At 43.3% G+C, this 25,041-nt stretch overlaps 1 protein-coding gene across 1 annotated transcript in view; it reads left to right on the top strand.

Annotated features, from left to right (window-relative positions):
• The window catches only part of Lrp4 (LDL receptor related protein 4), a 48,608-nt gene extending 24,062 nt beyond the window's left edge, over positions 1-24,546 (top strand). Inside the window, exons 16-39 of the mRNA XM_046457394.2 lie at positions 143-265; positions 2,399-2,607; positions 2,772-2,853; positions 3,723-3,828; positions 5,288-5,489; positions 7,288-7,477; positions 7,563-7,694; positions 8,568-8,708; positions 9,068-9,154; positions 9,261-9,432; positions 9,892-10,054; positions 10,175-10,400; positions 10,762-11,065; positions 12,799-13,017; positions 13,175-13,309; positions 14,097-14,205; positions 15,808-15,952; positions 16,204-16,317; positions 16,762-16,897; positions 19,022-19,089; positions 20,133-20,220; positions 21,708-21,849; positions 23,205-23,266; positions 24,448-24,546. Coding sequence (XP_046313350.1) covers positions 143-265; positions 2,399-2,607; positions 2,772-2,853; positions 3,723-3,828; positions 5,288-5,489; positions 7,288-7,477; positions 7,563-7,694; positions 8,568-8,708; positions 9,068-9,154; positions 9,261-9,432; positions 9,892-10,054; positions 10,175-10,400; positions 10,762-11,065; positions 12,799-13,017; positions 13,175-13,309; positions 14,097-14,205; positions 15,808-15,952; positions 16,204-16,317; positions 16,762-16,897; positions 19,022-19,089; positions 20,133-20,220; positions 21,708-21,849; positions 23,205-23,249 — 3,338 coding nt within the window. The 3' untranslated portion in view covers positions 23,250-23,266; positions 24,448-24,546. The remainder of the gene's footprint in view (positions 1-142; positions 266-2,398; positions 2,608-2,771; positions 2,854-3,722; positions 3,829-5,287; positions 5,490-7,287; positions 7,478-7,562; positions 7,695-8,567; positions 8,709-9,067; positions 9,155-9,260; positions 9,433-9,891; positions 10,055-10,174; positions 10,401-10,761; positions 11,066-12,798; positions 13,018-13,174; positions 13,310-14,096; positions 14,206-15,807; positions 15,953-16,203; positions 16,318-16,761; positions 16,898-19,021; positions 19,090-20,132; positions 20,221-21,707; positions 21,850-23,204; positions 23,267-24,447) is intronic.
• The last annotated feature ends 495 nt before the right edge of the window (positions 24,547-25,041 follow it).

Below are 25,041 nucleotides of genomic sequence, written 5' to 3'. Positions count from 1 at the left end.
CTAGCTGCTGGGGCAGATATAAAAAGCAATAAGACATAATTCTTCCCTCTGGGGAGTTTACAGCCTACTCTCTGGCCTGATGGGGGTATGTTTGGAAATGGTTAGTCTTAACGGGACCCTTTGCTCTGGGTTCTTTGAACAGGGAAAAACCGCTGTGGAGACAACAATGGAGGCTGCACCCACCTGTGTCTTCCCAGTGCCCAGAACTACACCTGTGCCTGCCCTACTGGCTTCCGCAAAATCAGCAGCCATGCCTGTGCCCAGAGTAAGTGGGTCTGGAACACCAGCCTCAGAGGAAGTGCCTTGTGCGGGTGGGTGGAAGGAAAAAGACATGTGTTGGAGGGATATCCTGTCAGAGGAAGAGCCAGTCTCCTCAATAGCCACTGGAGAGGAAGAACTTAAGAGGCTGGGGGATCCTATATCAAAACTGAGGACTGAGGGCCCAGCAGTAGTTGCCAAAGGCTCAGTGACACCGCCCAGTCGAGTATGAACACCTGCAACCAGGCTTATATTTAATTTCACCAGGTAGGATGCCTCATCTCTAGGCAGAAAGAGGGTTTTAGGCTCTTCTAGAAAGCAGGGGAATGATTTCCAGACTCTTTATTTTTAGCCTTATCCCCAAAAGAAAGTTTTGAAACTTTCTTTCAGTGTTTAGATCAGGGAGCCAAAATTAGAACACTCAGAGGTTTCATTTCAGACACACTGATTGAGAACCTAGTGTTGTGCAATGCATTTTGCCCTTGCATTCTTCTTGCTCATCTCTTCCTCTGTTATCTTAGTAAGAAGCAAAATGCTTCCCCAAACACTTTTCTTTGAGGGTTTCCCAGAGCTTGGAAGAAAAAAGATGGTAAAGTTGGGTTTTAGTTTTTTTTTTGGTGGGGGGTGTTCTTTTTTTCTTTTTTCTTTTTTTGCAGTGTTGGGGGTTGAACCCAGGCCTTAGATGGTAAAATTAGGGAGGAAGTCTTTTATGGGCAGAAAAGTATATAGTTGAGAATCTGTGGGTTCCACAATTGCAGATTCAACCAACTTTGAATATATGTATTTAATGTATATGTGTGTGTATACATATATGTGTGTGTGTATATATGTATATACATGCAGGTACATATTATATATGTATAAATTGTGTCTGTACAGACTTTTTATCATTCTTCCTTAAACAATAAGTGTGACAACTATTAACATAGAATATGTTTTGCATTTGGAATCTCCAGCATCAAATCAATAGTAAAAATATTGAATTAGGTATTTTAAGTTATCTAGAGATGATTTAAAGTATATGAAAGAGCCAGGCATGGTGGTACACACCTGTCATCCCAGCAACTCAGGAGGCTAAGGCAGGAAGATTGCAATTTTGAGTCTACCCACAGTAACTTAGGGAGGCCCTAAGCAACTTAGCAAGACCCTGTCTCAAAATTTAAAACAATAAAAATAAAAAGGGCTGGGAATGGAGCTCGTGGTAAAGTGCCCCTGGGTTCAATCCCAAGTACCAACAACAAAAACCAAAACCAAACAAACAAAAAAACCTGAAACTAAAGTATATGGAAGGATATGTGCAGGTATATACAAATACAATGCCATGTTATAAAAGGGACTTGCAAATTTTTGTGTCTGTGGTGTCTTGGAACCAATGTCCTGCAGATACCAAGGGATGATTGTACTGGGAAAATATTCAGACAGACCAGAGTAAGGGTAGAAGATGGAGAAGAGTCTGCTGGGAAAACACTGTAGAGAACAGTGGGCAGCTCTTCCTCTGGAGTGGAACTGAGCCCTGCTCTGCTGTCTGTTGCTGTGAGATTCTAGGCAAGTTACTTGGTCTCGGTTAACTGAAGAGATGCTCATCTAGAAAATGAGAACAAGAATAACATGTACCACAAAGGGTTGGTGTGTCTGCCTGTCTCACCTGATTACGTCCTTCAAGGACAAAAATATGCCTCAAATCTTTCCTGAGCATTAAGCTCAATGCCTGGGAAGGAAGGTGCTCAGTGAATATTGGCTAAAACTGTGATGAGAACAGCTAGAGGAAGGATCTAGATGATAGAGGAGAATCAGAGCCCCCAAAACAGTGGAAGCAGAGCAGCAGAGCCGGCTGTTGGCAGTAATCCAGCCAGGCACTGGAAGAGACCTGGCAAAGTCAGAAGAGAGAAAAACTTAGACGAAGCTAACAGACACGTAAACAACATGTACTTCTGGGCCCTGGGTAGAGTCTGTTTCCATTGGATTCTAAGACTGATTCTGCCCAGTGCTCAAGGGGACCTGTAGTGTGAAGAGTAGGGGGCAAAGGGCACCAGATCCCAGGAAGTGTGATTGACCAGGTGTCACGCAGGTGAGCGTCTGTGTCTGTCACTGTTACTGGATTTAGAGCATTAAAAGAAGACCCCTCTCGGCCTTTGATCAGGTCTTGACAAGTTCCTGCTTTTTGCCCGAAGGATGGACATCCGTCGGATCAGCTTTGACACAGAGGACCTTTCCGACGATGTCATCCCACTGGCTGACGTGCGCAGTGCTGTGGCCCTTGACTGGGACTCCCGGGATGACCATGTGTACTGGACAGATGTCAGCACTGATACCATCAGCAGGGCTAAGTGGGATGGAACGGGACAGGAGGTAGGTCCCAGCATGGACCCAGGCTCTCAGGGAAGGCAGAAATTATGGGGAAGAATCCATCCTTTCCAGGGTAAGGGCTTCCCATACCTTGAGAATTTGTGGAGTTTGGGCTCTAGAGCTGGAGTGAAAATACCATTGGCGACACAATTTTGCTTCCTGCATAGGTGGTAGTGGATACCAGTTTGGAGAGCCCTGCAGGCCTGGCCATTGATTGGGTCACCAACAAGCTATATTGGACAGATGCAGGTATGTAAAAGGGGACCTATGGTCTGGCTGCCTGGGGCTCCTCTTATATAAAACCTTGGACTCAGGTAAAAGAGCCCAGTGCCTCTCCTGGACTGTGTCTCTCTTGACCTGAAGTCCTTGGTAGGCAGAAGGGATAGGGCTGCTATAGAGTTAAAGCCAGAAGCTCACATCTGAGGTTAGACATTTGTTAGGCAAATGGCAACTATATGCATGATGTAATTGATGCTTGGAAATGTTTTAAAGCATTTCAGATGATGAACCAGTGCCCTGTAGTTTTCTTTTCATCATTGTCTGGATAAAACCATTTCAGGTGGGTATGAGAGGCAAAAGGAATGCCTTAAACCAATGCTACTCAAACTGTGGTCCCTGGACCAGCAGCATCAGCATCCCTTAGGAAGTTGTTAGACATGTGTATTCTGGGGCCTCACCCCATACTTACTGAATCAGAATCTTTGGGGATTGGATTCAGGAATTAGATTAAATTAGATTAGATTCTGTAATTTAACAAGCTTTCCTAATTCTTAGGCATACTAAAGCTGGAGAATCATTGCCTCAAATTATAAGACAGAGTTGGTTGCCTAGGTTTAGAAGTCTTGGTTTTCTTTTTTTTTTTTAATTTTTAAAAATTTGTTCTACTTAGTTATACATGACAGCAGAATCCATTTCAACTTGAAGTCTTGCTTTTCTAAGAAATGAAACTGATCACTTTCTTGAATTTCTTATCACAGTTTAATTCACTAAACATGTTTTGTGCATCTATCACAAAATATTTATTGAGCATCTCTTGCATGCCTGCTGTCTGCTAGGATTGGAGGATAAGGTGAATGAACAAGACTAGAGTTCATATCTTTGCCCTTACTTCTTGGTAGGTACAGACCGGATTGAAGTAGCCAACACAGATGGCAGCATGAGGACAGTACTCATCTGGGAGAACCTTGATCGTCCTCGAGACATCGTGGTAGAACCCATGGGCGGGTGAGTGCTGCCACTTAGGAGCTCCATTCTCCCCAAGATCTGAGTACTGGAGGGGAGTCTGTTGATTAGGGAGAGAAGCCAGATTTTGGGCATATCAAAGATGCAAGGGTAGGGGCTGAGGTTATGGCTCAGTGGTAGAGCACTCATCTAGCACGTGCGAGGCCCTGGGTTTGATCCTTAGCACCACATAAAAATGAATAAAATAAAGGTATTATGTCCAACTACTTCTAAAAAATAAATATTAAAAAAAAAAAAAGATGGGGCTGGGGATGTGGCTCAACCGGTAGCGCGCTCGCCTGGCATGCGTGCTGCCCGGGTTCGATTCTCAGCACCACATACAAACAAAGATGTTGCCAAAAACTAAAAAATAAAAAAATATTTTAAAATCCTCTCTTTCTCCTCTCTCTCTCTCTCTCTTTAAAAAAAAAAAAAAAGATGCAAGGGCAGCTGTAGAAACCACAGAAGGCAGTGACAACCTTGTCTCTTGTCTGGACAAGGAAACGGTTTGTTTTTTTTTTTAATATTTTTTATAGTAGATGGACACAATACCTTTACTTTACTTTTATGCAGTGCTGAGGATCAAACTCAGTGCCTCACATGTGCTAGGCAAGCACTCTACCACCTGAGCTACAACCCCAGCCTTGGACAAGGAAACTTTAAAAACTTTCTTTATTTTTTGTAATTATAAAAAAAATACTTTGTTTGCTTACAAAAGTAACTTGTTGTCAAGGAAAATTAAATCATAGAGAGTGAAAATTCTCTATCATCTCACTGAGTAGCAACAACCACTGTTAACAGTGTGGGATATTTTTTCCAGATTTTCTTCTAAATGTATATAAATACTTGGCGGTGGTGGTGGTTTTGGTTTTTTAAATATGGCATACTGTTTTTGGACTTGGGTATTTTTGTTTGTTTGTTTTTTACTTGGTTGAGCTATATATTTTGTATATATTTCCTTTTAAGTATATAGTTCTATCTTGTTCTTCATGGTTATATAGAATTTGGTTAAAATTATATACCATAATTACTTAGCCCACCCAATCAAGAAAGTGTTTCTTAATCCCTCTCCTCCCGTCCCTTTTCTTTATTCCCGAGTAGGCCTCATTTGCTGTATACTCTTGAGCCATGGGGCTCTGCCTTTCAGTAGTGATAGAAGATACAAAGACCTCTGGGGACAGCTCTGATCCCAGAACTGGGCTGGGCAGTGAGGCAGGAGGCTGGGGCAGCTATTGTTGACAGAAACCCCTAAAATCCTGAATATCCTGGATTCCCAGTGGATTTTTTTTTTTAATATTTTTTTAGTTGTAGCTGGACACAGTATATTTATTTTTATGTGGTGCTGAGGATTGAACCCAGTGCCTCACATGTGCCAACAGGCACTCTACTACTGAGCTATAGCCCTAGCCTCCCCCTGGATATTAACTAGAAAGCTTGTAAGACATGCCTTGCCTATGCCCAGGTACATGTATTGGACTGACTGGGGTGCAAGTCCCAAGATTGAACGAGCTGGCATGGATGCCTCCAACCGCCAAGTCATCATCTCTTCTAATCTGACCTGGCCCAATGGATTAGCTATTGACTATGGGTCCCAGCGGCTGTACTGGGCTGATGCTGGCATGAAGACAATTGAATTTGCTGGACTGGATGGCAGCAAGAGGAAGGTAAGGGTGTCAGTAAGGCCTCTTTCCACAGCCCCAACAGCCTCCAGGACAGACTCCCTGGCTGGCAGCTCAAAGGAGCTAGGTAGGGGGACCTTGAGGTAATGAGATGAGCGTGGAGCATGTGCTGTTTCTCTGAAGCTGTGGCCACCCTCCAGAACTGGAGTAGGGGTGGGGACTGCTGGTTGATGGTGAAAGCAAACTAGGGATTTGTGTGTTTTGTGGGCTGGGGGTATAAATGCACAGGCCTTCCTAATACCCATCATAGCTAACACTAATTAGTCACCAGTTGCACACCAGGCCCATGATTGATCTCTGTTTGGTTTTTGATATCATTTATTTTGTTATAATTCCTGACCTTCAGAAAAATGGCAAGAATAATAAAAAAATATATAAATAACCAAATTTTGCCACATTTCTTACACTCTTATTTTCTTTCACTTGCATGCATGCACTTTTTTCTGAATCATCTGTGATTAAATTGAAGATATCCTGCTTTTGATCCCAAAATATCCCAGTGCATATTTCCTAAGAACAAGGACTATGTGTTACATAGCCATGGTAAAATTATCAAAATTGGGAAATTTAACATTAATATAATATTAATATATATTAATTTTGATAATAGCCATGGTAAAATTATCAAAATTGGGAAATTTAACATTAATATTGCTGTATACTCCATAATCCATGTTCAGTTTTACTATCAATTTCCCAATAATGTTCATTTTTTTCCCCTCCTTTTTTTCCCTCCGGAATCCAATCCAGGATCACTTATTGTATTTAGTATTTAGCATCTTGTCTCTTTAATCTCTAATTTTGGAATACTTCCTTAGCCTTTTTTTTTTTTAAACTGGGACTGAAACCAGGGTTGCTTAACCATTGAACCACATCCCCAGACCTTTTTTGTATTTTATTTAGAGACAGTATTTTATATTTTATTTTGAGTTACTTAGGACCTCACTAAGTTGCTGAGGCTGGCCTTGAACTTACAATCTTACCTCAGCCTCCTGAGCTTCTGGTATTACAGATTACAGGCACCACCATGCTCTGTCTTTTTAGACCTCTGCTTGCTTGCCTGCTTTTTTTTTTTTTTTAATATTTTTTAGTTGTCAGTGGATTTTTATTTATATGTGGTGTTGAGAATTTAATCCAGTGCCTCATACATGCTAGGCAAGCACTCTACCACCAAGCTACAATCCCAGCCCCTCTTTCTTTCTTTCTTTCTTTGTGGTACTGGGGATTGAATTTAGGGCCTTTTGCATTTTAGGCAAGATCACGATCATTAAAGTATATCTCCAACCCATTCTTTGCATTTTTAAAGTGTAAAAGCCAATTATTTTGCAGAATACTCCTTGATTGAGTTTGTCTGATGTTTCCTTCTGATTGGATTCAGATTATGCATTTGGGGCAGGAATACTACATTTAGTGGAGTCATGTCCTAAGTTCTGTATGTGTCTCACCAGTAGGCACAGATGTAGGCTTGTCCCATTATCCTGATGTCTATTTTATTGCATGGTTAAGGGGGTGTTCACTGTAAAGTCTCTATTTTTCCTTTGATTATATAAGCAATACTTGATCTTTTAAAATCATCACAAGATAATTAGAGCCATGCATGGTCATGGTTGTTATCACAGATTGGTAGATCAAGGTGCAGAGAGATTATGTAACTCTCTCTTAGTCAAGATCACACAGTAAATGGTAGTGGCAGAGCTGCATTTGACTCCATGCCCACCTCTTGACTGCTGCTCTGTAATGTCAGACCTTGTTGGGGATGACACAAGTGCTGGGTTCCTGGCAGGTGCTGATTGGAAGCCAGCTCCCCCATCCTTTTGGGCTGACTCTCTATGGAGAGCGCATCTATTGGACTGACTGGCAGACCAAGAGTATACAGAGTGCCGACCGGTTGACTGGGCTGGACCGGGAGACCCTGCAGGAGAACCTGGAGAATCTCATGGACATCCATGTCTTCCACCGCAGGCGGCCTCCAGGTGAGCAGCCCTTAGTCTGCCATGACTTCTCCTCAGCCCTATTATACCCTGGCCAGCCCCACTGACCTCCCTCCTCCCTATCCAGTGATCACACCATGTGCTATGGAGAATGGAGGCTGCAGCCACCTATGTCTCCGGTCCCCAAGTCCAAGTGGCTTCAGCTGTACCTGCCCTACAGGCATCAACCTGCTTCCTGATGGCAAGACCTGTTCACCAGGTGAGTAAAACCATAACATCTGGGATGGAAAATGGCTTTCTTCCCTGCAGATATGCTCCAATGTGGTCTAAATCCTGGTACTTCTAGAAGCTTAGGGGAGAGACAGAACTTTTAAAAGAGGAGGGAGATCCAGGGGAATACATAGACAGAGTCCCACTGCTTCTTACATACATGCATTTTAGAAAAAGATGTTCCTCTCTCAAGACTCTTTCCTTGCATCTGTTGTAAATTTGTAACATGCTGATTTGGTTAGAACAAGACACTTGACTTCCTTCTGCTCAGGTATAATAAATACAAACAAGTATCATATCTATGATATAATGATATCCTCCCTAACTCCTTTAGATATGCCACTTTTGCATGCATGACCTATGTGACAACCATAAGGGGGTGGTCCCAGAAGCAGGACCTGGCTACTGAGATGTCGGAAGTCAGGGTTTTCCCCTAGGAATGCTGCATGGTGGGCTTCATTTGAATTCGAAACTCCCAAGGAATTTGTGTGCATCAGTTATAAGCATACAAATTATAAGGTCCTCTGGGGTCTGTTTACTTCCTTTCTTAAGCTTTATGATAAAGGGTACTTCAAAGAGAGCTGCTTCTACATGATATTAGTAAAGAGATATCATTTACAAATACATGTGAGACCTAATGCTCAGTTCTTTGTGAACATGATCTCTTAATCTTTACAACCACCCTGTTATTATCCCGGTTATATATATCAGAAAACCAAGGCTTAAATAATTCCAAAACTTGCCTAGGATCGTACAACTAGAAACTAGCAGGGTCAGGGCATGAGCTTCAGTTTGTCTGACTCCAGATCCTCTTGTTGGTTTTTCTGAATGATTGTCCTCTCTCCTCTTTCCATTTGAGCAGGCATGAACAGTTTCCTCATCTTTGCCAGGAGGATAGATGTACGCATGGTCTCCCTAGACATCCCTTATTTTGCCGACGTGGTGGTGCCAATCAACATTACCATGAAGAACACCATTGCCATTGGAGTAGACCCCCAGGAAGGTCTGTGTGGCCCTTCCTTCCCACCTGGTCTTCTGACCCTGCCCTTTCTTACTGTCCTTCCTTTCCACCTCCTTTGCATCCTGCTAAGAGCCTGGGGCTGCCCAGCTGCCCCCTCCCCATAGCCCATGCTCCTATCTCTGCAGCACTTCCTCTCTGATTGTGGAGTCACAGTTTGGGGCCCTCCTTTCTCCATCTCTTCTAAGAGTTATTCTGTTAGGATATTTCTTTGTTTCCCTTGATTTCCTCTGCTAGGGAGTGTGGGGGTCTCTGAGAGGCACTGGTGTCTCAGGGCATGGATCAGCTGCGTGAGCCATTGGGGGAGGGTGGGGCCTGGGTTGAGCCAAGCCTTCCCTTTCCAGGAAAAGTGTACTGGTCTGACAGCACACTGCACCGGATTAGCCGTGCCAGTCTGGATGGCTCACAGCACGAGGACATCATCACCACAGGTGGGCCTTCCTTCCAGCTCAGGGACCACCTGTCTGGCTACAGAGCTGGAGAAATATCCCATCTGTCTTAAAGCAGGAGCCAGTGTGATATTCTGACTTCCTGCAGGGCTGCAGACCACAGATGGGCTCGCGGTGGATGCCATTGGCCGGAAAGTGTACTGGACAGACACAGGAACAAACAGGATTGAAGTGGGCAACCTGGATGGGTCCATGCGGAAAGTGTTGGTGTGGCAGAACCTTGACAGTCCCCGGGCCATTGTTCTATACCATGAGATGGGGTGAGAGCTGACTCTTGCTCTGGGTAGCTGTATGGGCTGGCTCAGCTGGGGCTATGGACAGGGTGAGGTGGGCAGTGGAGAGCTGGAGAGCAGGCATGCCTCACAGGAACATTGTGAACTCTGAAGGTCAATGTAGACTGGCCTCTCTGGGACTGTTCCACTCCTCTGTGGCTCCTTCAGGGTGCCAGCTCAATATAGAGGTTATAAGTCTGAGCCTTGGAGTTGGAAGGCTAGGATTTATATTCTTTCATCAAGTATTAGCTGTGTCACTTTGAATCTAGTACTTAACCTCTCTGATCCTCAACTTCCTTACCTGTAAAAAAAGGGATACATACTTGGTGGCCCTGTGAGGGTTAAGTGAGATAATGCCTGTGAAATACTTTGCAAAGGGTCTGACATAAAGTCTTCATGGTACACAGTGGCTGCCAGAATAATCAGCTATTATTCTTCCTCATTTAGGTTCATGTACTGGACAGACTGGGGGGAGAATGCCAAGTTAGAGCGGTCTGGAATGGATGGCTCAGATCGAACGGTGCTCATCAACAACAACCTAGGATGGCCTAATGGACTGACTGTGGACAAGGCCAGCTCCCAACTGCTGTGGGCTGATGCCCACACTGAGGTGAGAACTCTTCCCTGGTGCTTCACAGAAGCCTCGGAAGATGGAAAAGGCCTGTCCAGCATCTGCACTGAGGGTTCCCAGTTGACTGACAGCCACCTCCCACCCTCTTCCTCTCTGCAGCGAATTGAGGTTGCTGACCTAAATGGTGCCAATCGGCACACATTGGTATCACCAGTGCAGCACCCGTATGGCCTCACCCTTCTTGGCTCCTATGTCTACTGGACTGATTGGCAGACCCGTAGCATCCACCGTGCTGACAAGGGTACTGGCAGCAATGTCATCCTGGTGAGGTCCAATCTGCCAGGCCTCATGGACATCCAGGCTGTGGATCGGACGCAGGCACTGGGTGAGAAGACCCCTGGAGCTTGGGTCAGAGCCTCTGGATTTCTGGGGCTATCTCAACAGCAGAGCTATATTCAGAGCACAGAACTCCTTTATAGTCAGAGAGACAATGATCTGCCTAAGCCCCCTCCCGGAACAGGCTCATTTCCCTCTGGGTATGGCTGGTACTACAACTGCATGATGCTGTCACCTTTAAAGGACTCCTGGAGACACTCCTTCTATATCTGTCTCACCCCTGCCCTGCCAGACACCAAATCCTGTCACATAGAACAGCAAGAAGTCAGCCACAAAAAAAAAACTGGAATCTTTATAAGAGTTGGGCAGTGTTCCAGGCTGGGTGTGAAAGCTTGTGCTTCTCTTACCAGGTTTTAACAAGTGTGGTTCGAGAAATGGCGGATGCTCTCATCTCTGCTTGCCTCGGCCTTCTGGCTTCTCCTGTGCCTGTCCCACAGGCATCCAGCTGAAGGACGATGGGAAGACCTGTGACCCATCTCCAGAGACCTACCTGCTCTTCTCCAGCCGAGGCTCTATCCGGCGTATCTCACTGGACACCAGCGACCACACAGATGTACATGTCCCTGTTCCTGAGCTCAACAACGTCATCTCCCTGGACTATGACAGTGTAGATGGGAAGGTGTATTACACAGATGTGTTTCTGGATGTTATCAGGTATGAGTAACTGAAACCTTCAGGGGACACAGACCTGCTTCTGATCCCCAGGGGTGAAGTGACATTCTGTGTTAACGTCTAAATGGACTGAATGATTTGGCAATTTGGATAGTCAGTTCTAATTCTGACTTGTTCATTTTATAGTGTTATCATTTAGTGCAAAGTTCTAAACTTTTGTTTAATGATTATATAAATCTCAGACACTCAGGAGACTGAGGTAAGAGGGTTGCAAGTTTGAGGCCAGACAGAGTAATGTAGAAGGACCCTACGCAAACAATAAGTGAAAATGAAGATTACTATGTAGAAATATGTAAAATAAATAAACAACAATACATACACACACACAAAACAGATAAAGTTCTACCTACCACTGGGCCCTGAGGGAGCTTCAAGAACATCTAGGACTCATTGATAAGTGGGCCACATAAATAGCTAGTATGGGTATTGCAGTATAGGAGCCCTGGCCAACTGTCAAAGCTTACTGTGGTTGCAAAGTTGTTGTTTTTAATATTTTGGATTTTATTTTCATATTTTTATTTTATATTTTTATATTTTATGATGCCCTGCTATTAGTGCTAGTGATTTAACAGCTGGGAATGTGCTTGTAATCTCAGCTTTCAGGAGGCCAAGGCAGATTGCAAGTTCAAGGCCAGCCTGTGTAATTTATAATTTAGCAAGATCCTGTCTCAAAAAATGAAAAGGACTGGGGATGTAGCTTACTAGAGGAGTGCCTCTGGGCTCTAGGCCTAATACCACACACACACACACAAAGCCAGGTGTGGTGGCACATGCCTATAATTCCAGGGACTCTGGAGGCTGAGGTAGAAGGATCACAAGTATGAAGCCAGTCTAAGGAACTTAGCAAGACCCTATCTCTCTCTCTCTCTCTCTCTCTCTCTCTCTCTCTATATATATATATATATATATATATATATATATATATATTATTTATTTATTTATTTATTTTTTAGTATTTGGCGGACACAACATCTTTGTCTGTGTGTGGTGCTGAGGATCGAACCCGGGCCGCACGCATGCCAGGCGAGCGTGCTACCGCTTGAGCCACATCCCCAGCCCCAAGACCCTATCTCAAAATAAAAACAGAAAGGTATGGGGATGTGGCTCAGTGGTAGAGTATCCCTGGGTTCAATCCCCAGTAAAATCTCCAATCTTTACAGCAAAAAGTATAAGAAACAAACAAACAAACAAACAAACAGTTTACCATGGCTGAGATTCTCAGCTTTTGTCTCCCTGCGTGTGTATTGGAATCTCATGCTGTGGGCAGGTGGGCTTATGCAAGAACGAAGTCCCCCAGGTGATTATAATACATTCTTCACCCTGAAGTTGAGTTCTCTCGTGTAGGGCTTTGGCAGGTTTTGACAAATCTGCCTTATAATTATCTCCTACTGATCATTGTCTTCTCTCAAAGACATATGATGGATGACTAATCTGTCCTCTGGCAAGAGGTGAACCCTAAGGTCCGGATGTTTCCAGTTGTCAGGAAATAATCTGTCCTCCTAAGAATTCATTCATTCATTCATTCATTCATTCATTCATTCTGCAGATGTTTTATTGAGCAGCTATCATGCTGGGTGCTGAGGAATGTGCTAGTAGATACTTGGTCTCTGTCTCTGTGGAGCTTACAGTCTAGTGGGGGTCCAATTATGGATAAAAGGAGTTTCAGTTATTCTTGGTCATTCTGGTCACTCATCCAACCCTGGGCTCTCCTCAAGGCGAGCAGACCTGAATGGCAACAACATGGAGACAGTGATTGGGCGTGGGCTGAAGACTACCGATGGGCTGGCAGTGGACTGGGTGGCCAGGAACCTGTACTGGACAGATACAGGCCGAAATACCATCGAGGCATCAAGGCTGGATGGCTCCTGCCGCAAAGTTCTAATCAACAACAGCCTGGATGAGCCCCGGGCCATTGCTGTTTTCCCCAGGAAGGGGTAAGTTTATGGCCAATAGAAAAGAGATCCAGGGAAGAAAGGGTCTGGTAAGAGGCCCGTGAAGAGTGCCTATATTTTAGTGGTCTTGGTGTGTCCCCATAGTCTGTCAGCTTCTGGCAGACTATGCCTTGGTAACAATGGCACTATTGTGTCTCAGGTACCTCTTCTGGACAGACTGGGGCCACATTGCCAAGATTGAACGGGCAAATCTGGATGGTTCCGACCGGAAGGTACTCATCAACACAGACCTGGGTTGGCCCAATGGCCTTACCTTGGACTATGATACCCGCAGGTAGGAATCCTGCTCCAAATAGCCTCCTGGAAATTGGGTGGAGACTGAAGTAGGGAAAATGAAAAGATGGAAAGCCCCTGGAGGGTGGGAAGAGGAAGCAGTAAGAAGAGGGAACATATCTTAGAGCAGGGGCTACTAAAGCCAGCCCCTCAGATGGCTTGTGTCTGCCTGGTTCTTGTGTTTTTGAGGGCTTTTAACATAGTGTGTCCTCTGCCTGGACCATAAGACCCACTTCCCTGTCTATTGTATTTGTTACTCATCCAATCCTGTGGACACTGGAATTTGCAACACCTGGTCTAGATTTTTAAAAATGCTGGAGGGCAGGAAGGAGAGGGGAAAAAGGCTCTGAAGCAGTCTGTTCCCCTTCCTAAAGAAAGGAAAGGGATCAAGGTCGCCTGGAGAGTTGGCAGAGTGACCTCTTACTTTAACCTGGTAAGGGCCATGTTGACTGAACTCTCTTCTTGAAGACCATTTGTAAGAATTTGGCCTAATATTTTTGGGTAGAGATCAAAGGGTGATCAAGTTGCCGAAGATGAGGCTGGCAGAGGCCCCTCTGAAGTCACTAGACTTTCTGTGCCTCCTAAGAACAGCCCTGGCCTCCCTACATATGAATCACCAACTTCCCTCTTTGGCTTTGGGACTTAGAGTAGTCTCTCATCACAGATACTTCTTGATGGCTGGCAGCACCTGCCAGTTCAGCTCTGGAGGACAAAGACAGGTCCTGAGAGAGAAGAGCTGGGCTCCTGGGGAAGCATTTGGAGCAGCCACCGTTCTTTCTTCTTCACAGGATCTACTGGGTAGATGCACATTTGGACAGGATTGAGAGCGCTGACCTCAATGGGAAGCTGCGGCAGGTCTTGGTCAGCCATGTGTCCCACCCCTTTGCCCTCACACAGGTACTGGCTCAGGAGAGAGGTAACTAAACCTCCTTGACTGGGTGTTTCCCTGGGGTTCTAAGCCTCCAAGTGCCTTGCTATTCCTGAATCAGCTGGGAAGCTTGTTAAAATGCAGGCTCATGGGTCCTGGCTATAGAGAATCTGCTTTGTCCTCACAAAGGACAAAGGATTGGGCCCAGGAATATGCATTTTAATAAGCTACACCATTGAGCCTAACATTGTGGTCCCAGCATTGGAGCTCAGGCAGCTCTTATGTAGTGGTTAAAAAACAGAGTTGGGGATTGGGGATGTGGCTCAAGCGGTAGTGTGCTTGCCTGGCATGCGCGGGGCGCTGGGTTCGATCCTCAGCACCACATACAAATAAAATAAAGATGTTGTGTCCACCGAAAACTAAAAAATAAATATTAAAAATTTTTCTCTTTCTTAAAAAACACACACGCACACACACACACCAAAAAAAAAAAAAACAGTTTGGAAGCCTCCAGCCAGTCAGTGTGTACTGTGCACCTTCAATGAGCCAAATACCTGAGTTCGGTTTCCTGTTTGTATTATTAAACAGTGCAACTTTGAGCAAGAAACTGAATCTCTCTGAGTTTCAGTTACCTAAAAAAAAATCAATTTAATAATAGTATCCCCCTAATATATACACAGGACATTAGCACAGTGCCTGGCACAAGGTAAACACTGCATATTATCTCTAATCATCTTGTTTATTTTTAGCTGCCATTTTTGAGAATTGTAACACTGTAAGATAATTTGGAGAAAGAAAGAAGATCTACCAGTCTTAGGCTAAATAGGGATTCTTAGTCATTTAAAATATTTTTCCTTTTTGACAAACATCATCTCCTTGTATTCTTCCTTCCTTCCTTCCTTTCCTGGGAATTGAACCCAGGACCTCAGGCATGCTCTGCCACTCAACTACACCCCACCCCCAGCCCTGTATTTTGTATTATATTCTATCAGCCGAAAAGATTTTGGCTACTTAATGATAGGCTAATACTAATAATGGTTTTTCAATCTACAAACTTCCCCTGGAGTTTCTGCTGTTAGACTGCTGAGTGGGAGAAAAAAACACCTTCTTTGTCCTTCCCCACTCGTGGTTGAGAAGTTCACCATCAGTGCATTAGAAAGAGTCTGCAGAGGAAGTAAGCAGAGGATCTGGGTCAGGGCTTTGAGCAAAAGGCCCAAGAGAAAAGGGATCTATGTGAACCTCCAAGTCTACTCCTGTTTGCTGAGCAGGGAGCAATTCACACAACTGACTGAGGACTGAGTGTGGATGCTACAGACTAGAGATTTGAGGCACATTTTTGTCCTTGAAGGACTTAGTCAGGTGGGACAGGCAGACACATAAACTAATTACCATAAGAGGATAAAAACTCACATGTGGAAGTGACTGCAAGGTACAGAACAGTTTGGAGAACTGTGTGGATTGGAGGGGATTTCCTGGACATGCCATATCTGGGGACGCACAGAAGTTGACCTAGTGGATGAGAGAGGAAGAGGGCATTTCAGCAGAAGGTGTAGCACATGCTGAGGCACAAAAGCTGCACTGAGGTCTGACTACTGAATGATATTTCTTCTTTTGGGTTCCATATTGAGTAGCAGGACAGGTGGATCTACTGGACAGACTGGCAGACCAAGTCCATCCAACGTGTTGACAAGTACTCAGGCCGCAACAAGGAGACAGTGTTGGCAAATGTGGAGGGACTCATGGATATCATCGTGGTTTCCCCTCAACGACAGACAGGTGGGCCCTTGGGTACTGAGCCTGCTTCCTCACCATCAGTGGGATTAGCTGTTAGTGAACCAAGATAATTAGGAGCCCTGGAGAGCCTTTTAGCTCACATTTGAAGCTCTTAGATCTTTTCAACCCCTGTGACTATTATTCCTTTCTTGCCCTATTGTTCCCGGGAGTGGAGTAATCCTACTTTTTGAGAAGTGTTAAATTGGGAGACCCAATTCTGTCCTAGACCAGACACTCATCTGCTTTCCCTCCAGGGACCAATGCCTGTGGCGTGAACAATGGTGGTTGTACCCACCTCTGCTTTGCCAGAACCTCAGACTTTGTGTGTGCCTGTCCTGATGAGCCTGATAGCCGCCCCTGCTCCCCTGGTGAGTGTATTGAATGGCTCCTGGAACAGTAGAGCCCCTGGAAGGGCAGGGGATCACCAGCCTCAACTTTGTCCTTCTGGGTGGTAGAATCCACCTTCCAAAGATTATGGAGTGGAAAGACTGCTGGCAATGTGTTTAGGCTTTGGAATCATTCAGAGCTGAGTTTGTCTGACCTCTGGCATTTACTAGAAGATAATCCAGGTCTCTTGATTCTAGATCTCTGCCATGATAGGCTGTGCTTTACTCTATCTTCCTGACCTTTATGGGCCATCCAGAACTATTAATTTTGAATCCAAATCCTTTTTATTTATAGAATCAAGTGAGGGTACCTGAGATTAGGGCAGCTAAAAAATTGCTTTATCAAGTTTTCCAGCTGCTACTCTTAAGACCATCTGTAGAGGCTTTGGACTCCAGTGGCCTGCTCTCATTCTCTTTTCTCTCCAGTACCTGGTCTGGTGCCCCTAGCTCCCAAGGCCACCAGCATGAGTGAAAAGAGCCCGGTGCTGCCTAACACCCTGCCCACCACCTTGCATTCTTCTACCACCAGGACCCGTATATCTCTGGAGGAAGTGGAAGGCAGGTAAGTAGGGTTAGTACAGGATTGAGGGCCCTTTGATTCATGTCACAAAGACTTACTAGTATTAGACCATTATGCCAGCAGAATTAGACCATAATACCAGAAGATGGGAGGAAGATCACATTAACCACCAGTCTCCACTATTTAGGACAATATTTAGACTTGTAGATTTTGCAAATGATTCCCTTTGTAGCTCTGAGGGCAAGAAGCTTTAAGAACAGCTTTCAAGAGAAATCACTTGGGAAGAGTCTTGCACATGCATTCCTCCTTCCTCCTCTGTCTCTGTGACACTTGCTCTTGTGTCACGTTTAGTATTTGATATCATTGTACAGTGATCTCTGAGCTGTGTAGCTTTATGACTTGGAACAAAAAATTTTCCCAGAGGTGTGGTGGCCTTAGCTTATAATGACCCTAGCTCTCAAACATATATGCATTTGTGTACACCATACACACCATTATTAAATAAGCAAGTATAACTATACACAGAGCTAACATCAAGTATAAAATATTTCATTAAATTGAAAGTGCTATCAGTTATATAATTCATTCTGATTTGAGAAATTAGACTGAAAACATGAGCAGCAGCAATTATTAGATACCACTAAGTCCCATTTCTTACTTCAGAGATGTTAGAATATAGGAAACAAGGCACATCTTAAAATTGATGTGATAGGATGTTACACTCAATCTAGAGAAATTCTTCAGCATTTTTATTTATTTATTTTTAAAAAGCCTGAGGGGAGGGAAGGGAAGGGGGAGCATAGGGGTAGGAAAGACAGTGGAATGAGATGGACATCATTACCCTAAGTACATGTATGAAAACACGAATGGTGTGACTCTACTTTGTGTTCAACCAAAAACATAAAAAATTGTGCTCTATTTGTGTAGTATGAATTGAATTGCATTCTCCTGTCATATATAAACTAATTAGAATAAATAAAATAAAATAAATTTAAAAAAATAAATGAAAAAATTTTTTAAAAGTCTGGAAAAACAGATTGGAATAGAGAAATAAGTCCCTGTACACCTGTGTGGAATTACTCTTCATAATTTGATATCTATCTTTTCAGACATTTTTCTAATTAGAACAATTTTTTCTTCACTGAAATATTCTGATGTCTTTATTTTATATCAACTATAGCTTAAAATGTAATTGACACTTAATTTCAATTCTGAAAGCAGAAGCATACTAGTTCCAAATAAGTACTCTAAACTTAATGTCTCCCAAGTTTTAAGATTTGCACATGATCAAGCCCATATATTGTATGCTCCTCTCTCCCTTTGTAGTATAGTTTGTAATGAAAAGCAAATGCCTGAGGATAAACATATACCTTTCTCACTATCTTTGAGGTTCTGTCAGTCATTATTAATCTTGGATTTTCTTTGGTCCTTTTGGTTTTGTTTTTAAGTGCTGGGGATTGAACCCCAGGACCTCACCCATGCTAGGCAAGCACTCTGCCCCTGATCTATCCCACCAGCCCCTAGGTTTATTTGGAACATTTCTGACCTCTCCTCAGACCTTTCCTTAATGTAGGAGTACCATTTGAAGATTCAATGCCTCTTGGCTTCAGATGTTCTTGCAAATAGCTTTTCTCCAGGCCTGAAGGAGATGCCTTTAGTTGGCTGCTAATAATACCCCACAAAGCAGTTACCTTCTGAGCATTTTAGATTTGTTATCTGAGTGCTCCCTCTGGATGTTTTGTATTTTCCCTTATGACAGAACAAAGGGGAAACGAATATGTGTGTGTGTCGGGGGGGGGGGGTAAATATATTTTAAACCTTGAAATATGTGGATCTTGTGATAATCCGTAACCAATCAGATCTGCCTGGCTAGCAGCTGCTTCCCACTCATCCTGGTAGTTTAAGAAAGCCTAGAATTGCTCTCCTTATTACTCTTTCTGCAGATTTCCAGTTCACTCTCAAACTGGAAAACACATTTAAACATAGTTTATCCACTGGCTGGAAAATAGTGAGTCACACCGATTTCTCTATTTCCTCCTCCTATCTCTCTATGCTTCTATATCTCCCACCTGTTATCTTCTCATACCTCTCTCCACTTTCCTGGAAAAAGGAGAGATTTTATTTGCATAAAAATAATCCTCATGTTCAGTTTTCTCTGCCCCACAGATGCTCTGAAAATGATGCCCGGCTAGGCCTCTGTGCACATTCCAATCAGGCCATACCTGCTGTTCCAGGTAAGCCCTGAGTACCCAACTGTTTTGGCAGAGAAGATCTAAGGAATCTAAGTGTCTACTGGTATGTTCCATAACCTTCATGGGGCCTCTCTTGAGGTTGATGAACTCTTCATAGAGTAGATTATAGATTATAATTAAAGCACTTATAGTGTGCTTTCCATATGCCAGGCATTTGGTAAGCCATATATATGCCATATATATGTAAGTGTGAATACAGTAGCCCTCCTTTTCCATGGGGGAATACATTCCCGGACCACCAGTGGATGTCTGAAACCTTGAGTAGTACTGAACCCCACATATACTAAGTTTTTTCTTATACATACATGCCTATGATAAATTAGGCACAGTAAAAGATTGACAGGTAACTAATAATAAGATAATTATAAAACATACTATAATAAATGTTATGTGATTGTGTTATCTCTCTTTCTCTCCCCAAAATATCATACATTCTCATTGACTCTAGTAATATTTTTGGGCTGTGGTTACCTGTTGGTAACTGAAACTGTGGAAAGTGAAACCATGTATCAGGCGAGGCTAACTCTAAGAGTACACACTATCATTCAATCTCCACCAGCCCCATGAGCAATTTAGGATTCATATTTAAGTAATGAGAAAACATAGGCTTAGACATTAAACATCTTGCCTTTAAGTCATGTAACTAACAAGAGGTAGAACTGAGTTTGGAGATGCTGGCTGAATTATAGTTTTCTTTTCAGCCTTCTCACCCACCTCTTATGGCTCTCATCTGAGAACGAGGCCCTCAGTATTCTCATATGGTATGGGATTCCACACATACAAAAGCCCTTCGAGCCAGGAGCAGTGTGCGCACGTTTCATTATAGTTACTTGGGAGGCTGAGGCAGGAGGATCATTTGAGCCTAGGAATTTGGAGCCAACCTGGGCAACATAGCAAGATCCTGCCTCAAAAACAAAACAAAACAAAAACATATGGACCCAACCCTTTATCTTCCCACCCTTTGCACCAGCACCAGCAGGATGATTATCAGTGATCCCAGCCTAGTGTGTCTCTGTTCTTCCTAGGTGAAGGACTTCATATCAGTTATGCCATTGGTGGACTCCTCAGTATTCTGCTGATTTTGGTGGTGATTGCGGCTCTGATGCTATACAGGTAATCTAAACTTTGCTACAGGGCCATGTGCTCTTTGGTCCTCATTAGCATATCTGGGATCTTCTGAAGCTCCACAATTCACTAAATCTAGCTCTGAGCAGCTTTGTTTCAAGGTTGGGTCCCTAAGCAGAAGGAAAGGATGGAAACCTGAATACTTACTCTTCTTCCCTGGTCATAGCTTATGCAGTTTCCTCATTTAATGACCACAGCAAATCTACCCTTGGGATTTTCATTATAGGCTAAGATGCTAAGATGCTTACTGTGTTACCCAAGGTCACACAGTAAGAGGCAAAGTGAACTAACTCTAGCATCTATGCTTTTCATAACCCACCTTACCTCAAACCATTGAAATTGGAAACCATTTCCATCTACTCAAACATAATTCTTTACTACAAAATTGGTTGATATAGTGGTGCTCAGATCATCTTAGGAAAGTAGAATATATCATTTTCAGTTTAAGATCTTATATGCAGGGCTGGGGTTGTAGTTCAGTGGTAGAGCACTTGCTTAGCATGTGTGAGGCACTGGGTTTGATTCTCAGCACTGCATAAAAATTTAAAAAAAATAAAGGTCCATTGACAACTAAAAATATATTTAAAAAAAAAGATCTTATGTGTTTCTTTCTTTATATTTTCCCCCAAAAGCTTTAATACAGACCATAGCAAAAATGTTTGGATTTTACTGCTGCTCCTAGTAATAATAAAACCACTTACCATTTTATGGATATGTATCAATGTCCCAACTTTATAACACAGGTATTATTCCTCACTTTATAGATGAGGATCTGAGGCTCAGAAAGTTTAGATTATGTCTACCAAGATCCCAGGTAGTAAGTAACAGAGGTGGGATTGAATCTGACAACTGTCCTGATTCTAAAGTTCAGGTATTAGTTATCCCCATTTCTGCGTACAGAACTGAGTGACTTAAAATGACAGCCATTTATGGTCTCACAGTTTGTGTGGATCAAAAATGTGGATATGGCTTAGGTGCTTCTGCCTCAAGATCTCAATCCAGGTATCAACGAGGGTTGTGTTCTCATCTGAGGATTTGACTGTGGAAGGATTCCCTCCCAAGAACATCCATATGATTGTTGGCAGGATTCAGTTCTTCATTGGCTGTTGGTTGGAGGCCTCCTTCATTAGTCCCTTGCCTTTTGGATCTTTCTATAGAACAATTTACACCACGGTAGGTTGTTCCCCTCAGAGCAAGAGCAAGAGAGAGCAATGGAGAGGGGAAATACAAACCCAAGAAGGGAGCTAGTTTCTTTGTAACCTAATGTAGTCTCCATCACTTTTGCATAATCTTTTCATTAGAAGCAAGTCACCAGGTCCAGCCTATATTCAACAGGAGAGGATTCAGAAGGGGTGATTACCAGGAGGCAGGGATCACCAGAACCTGTAGAGGCTGCCTCCCACACATAGGCTACAACTTCCCCAAGTTTTATCTCCATAAAAATATGAACTAAATTCTCATTTTTTCTCCTAAAGACACAAAAAATCCAAGTTCACTGATCCTGGAATGGGGAACCTCACCTACAGCAACCCTTCTTACCGAACTTCTACTCAGGAAGTAAAAATTGAAGCAATCCCAAAACCAGCCATGTACAATCAACTGTGCTATAAGAAAGAGGTAAAAATGGAAATTTATATTCAAATTCTTTTCTGGGGGGAGGAGGAATTGTGCTCCAGTTGCCTGAATGGATTAGTAAGGGAATACTAGGTGGCTCCTTCTACCATTTTGAAAGTTACAGTAACAGAAGAACTAGATGTAATTTGGATTTCTGGAGAGATCTAGAATCTTTGAGGGATTCTAGAACAAGATTAGAAAGATATCTTGGAAGATTTAGGTCGGAAAACAATGAATATATTATCTCCCTGCCAGGAGAGCTATTTTAGGAATCATAGGTTCTTTTCTTCCTATAGTGTCACTCCCCTGCAGTGAGGCTGTGTCCCTATGAAACAAGGGAGCTCTCCTGGACAATGCCCAGAAAGCCCAAGAGCTCTTAAACTCTCCCTTTTCTAACCTCTGTTCCAAGGTGGTGGTCAAATCTAGGGTTGGGAAGGGCTAGTTTTTCATTATCTTTCCTCTTATCACAGGGTCTTCAGAGATTTCTCTAGAATTCTAAAGATTTATGTACTTAAAAAAATTCCTATGTTACTTCAATGGAAAATTATTTGCTGAATATTTAGTCAATAAAAATAGCCCCTTTCCACAAGGGATCTGCAGTAATCTGGGATATTGTTTTTCCTAGTCTGATATAACCTGTGTTTTCTTCTAAAATCCTGTAGCCTTCATCAGAAATTATTCCTTATGCTGGATGTAGTGGCACATGCCTATAATCCCAGTGGCTTAGAAGGCTGAGGCAGGAGGATCACAAGTTCAAAGCTAGCCTCAGCAACTCAGTGAAGCCCTAACTAAGCAACTTAATGAGACGTTGTCTCAAAATTAAAATAAAAGGGCTGGGGATGTGTCTCAGTGGTTAAGCACTGCTGGATTCAATCCTTTGTACCAAGAAAGAAAGTATCCCTTATAAAGACCCTAATCAGCCTATTTCTCTGGCTTGTCTCTGGGCCAAACCTGCTCTCATACCTGTAGGGCTCTCAGGCATAATGAATACACTTTATAAAGAAATCTTGTGCTTTCTGGATCCATGAATTCCCATATTAGAAAATCTTCCGTTACAAAAGTTACAAAGGAGAACCTGTAAGAACAGCTTGCAGTTTTGGGAATGATAGACTCCTCCCCAGTTAATATGGCTGAAAGAAAGATTACTGAATATTCTTGGGTTCATGGAGTGATGGATGCTTCAGAAAAGAAGCACAATGAGGGCCATTGGTTAGAAATGAAAAATGGGGCTAGGTACAGAGCTCAGTAGTAAAGAGTTTGCTTAGTTCCATCCCCAGCACCGATCCCCACCCCCCAAAAAAGAAAGAAACAAGAAAATAAAAATGATGTGATTCTTCTATTGTCTGCTTCTTCCTCAGCAGCTCTTTCACCCCTCAGATAGCCTTTCACCCTTTCTCTTCTGATTTCCTCTTGATTTCAGGTACCTGTTGCTGTGTGTGTGTAGGAGGGAATGCTGTCCCCAGAATTACTAGTATCATATGCTACTCCTCTCCCTGACTTACCCATTGTGTCTGTAATGAGAACTCTTAATACTAATTTCAGCTTGGAGGGTGTGCTGGGTGAATGGGTGTCTCCATGTGTGCTTGTGTGCTATCTGTATCCCTTTGCATGACTGAGGGAACTGTCACTTCCAGAGGATAGGGACCATCATTAAAGCATCTAATACAATATCCTATTTAATGTAGGGGCTTAATAACTATCTATGGAATTGAATTGTTAGTAATAGAAAGCAATGGTTGCAAAAATCTGAACACAGCAATATACCAGAACCCAAGCTGTGGCACATTTACTCCTGGCAGTGGGAGCATGTTGATTGGTATCCTCAGAAACCAAGAAAAAAGGCTACCCTTTGAGGAATCCATAAAGGACGAAGCCGGAGCAGAATTCAAGGCTATCCCTGGAATGAACCCAGGGCTCATGGGAGCAGCCCACAGTAACCTACCCGGAAAGGTTATAAGGTTATGGGGCCTCATCAATGAAAATATGATGATTTTCTAGAGCCCTCCTATTGTACCTCTCAAGTTTTCTCCTTAGCAAAATTAAGAAGAGATCATTAAGAACAAATTAGCATATATATAAAGTAGTTAAAATCCTGAATAAATGCATGTTGAATTGCTTTTGCCAATTACTTTTGATTATTTATATCAGCATGATGTCCCATTAATAAACCACAGTAAAAATGTAATAGTAGCTAACATGTTTTTAGTGCGACTTAGTCCAGCATCCTAACAATTGCATTTTGTGTATCACTTCATTTAACCCTCACAGTAATTGCTTGTGAGGTGCAGATACTGTTATTCTCCCCACACTGCAGATGTGGAAAATGAGTTTTAGAGATGTTAATTAATTTGCCCAAGGTGATATATCCAGTGAGTGGCTGATGCAGGACCGGAAGCCATCATTCTCCACCCTGTATGATAAGTAATAATCATCATAGCTGCCCCTCTTCTTAGGTGAGGCTTCATATATTTGCTGTGATCACATTAGTTTGTGGAGTTTTCTGCTCTTCATGCCCTTTTTTACCTCATTTACTTCCTGTCTACAAAGAGATCCTCTTTAGAGAGCCAAATGACTAACCATGTGTCCCTCCTCTCCACCTAGGGTGGGCCTGACCACAACTACACCAAGGAGAAAATCAAGATAGTAGAAGGAATCTGCCTCCTCTCTGGGGATGATGCTGAGTGGGATGACCTCAAGCAGCTGCGCAGCTCCCGGGGGGGCCTTCTGCGGGATCATGTGTGCATGAAGACAGACACAGTGTCCATCCAGGCCAGCTCTGGCTCTCTGGATGACACGGAGACAGAGCAGCTACTGCAGGAAGAGCAGTCTGAGTGTAGCAGCGTCCATACTGCAGCCACTCCAGAAAGACGGGGCTCTCTGCCAGACACTGGCTGGAAACATGAACGCAAGCTCTCCTCGGAGAGCCAGGTCTAAATGCCTGGGTTCTCTTCCCTGCCTGCCTATCAGTATCCTCTAATGGACTTCCAGTCTTGTGCTTGCTTGTACAGCAGGCCTCCTTCCTGTGTGCTCATCCTCCTCCCACCCCATAACTTCTCCTAAGTCCTCCACTGGAGCTGTTTTCCACCTGAGTCCATAACTACCTGGCTACAAGAAATGAGGGCACTTCTCAAGAATTTAGACCTGGATTTTACCATGAACCTCACCTCTTGCACTCCGTCCTGGGCCCCCTGAAAC

The sequence above is a fragment of the Marmota monax genome, unplaced genomic scaffold (genome assembly GCF_021218885.2).
Source record: "Marmota monax isolate L192 unplaced genomic scaffold, Marmota_monax_Labrador192_F-V1.1 WCK01_AAM20220418_F8-fsc00047, whole genome shotgun sequence".
In the NCBI taxonomy this organism is placed as follows: domain Eukaryota; kingdom Metazoa; phylum Chordata; class Mammalia; order Rodentia; family Sciuridae; genus Marmota; species Marmota monax.
The sequence above is the reverse complement of the archived record's forward strand: the minus strand, read 5'-3'. Positions and strand labels throughout refer to the sequence as shown.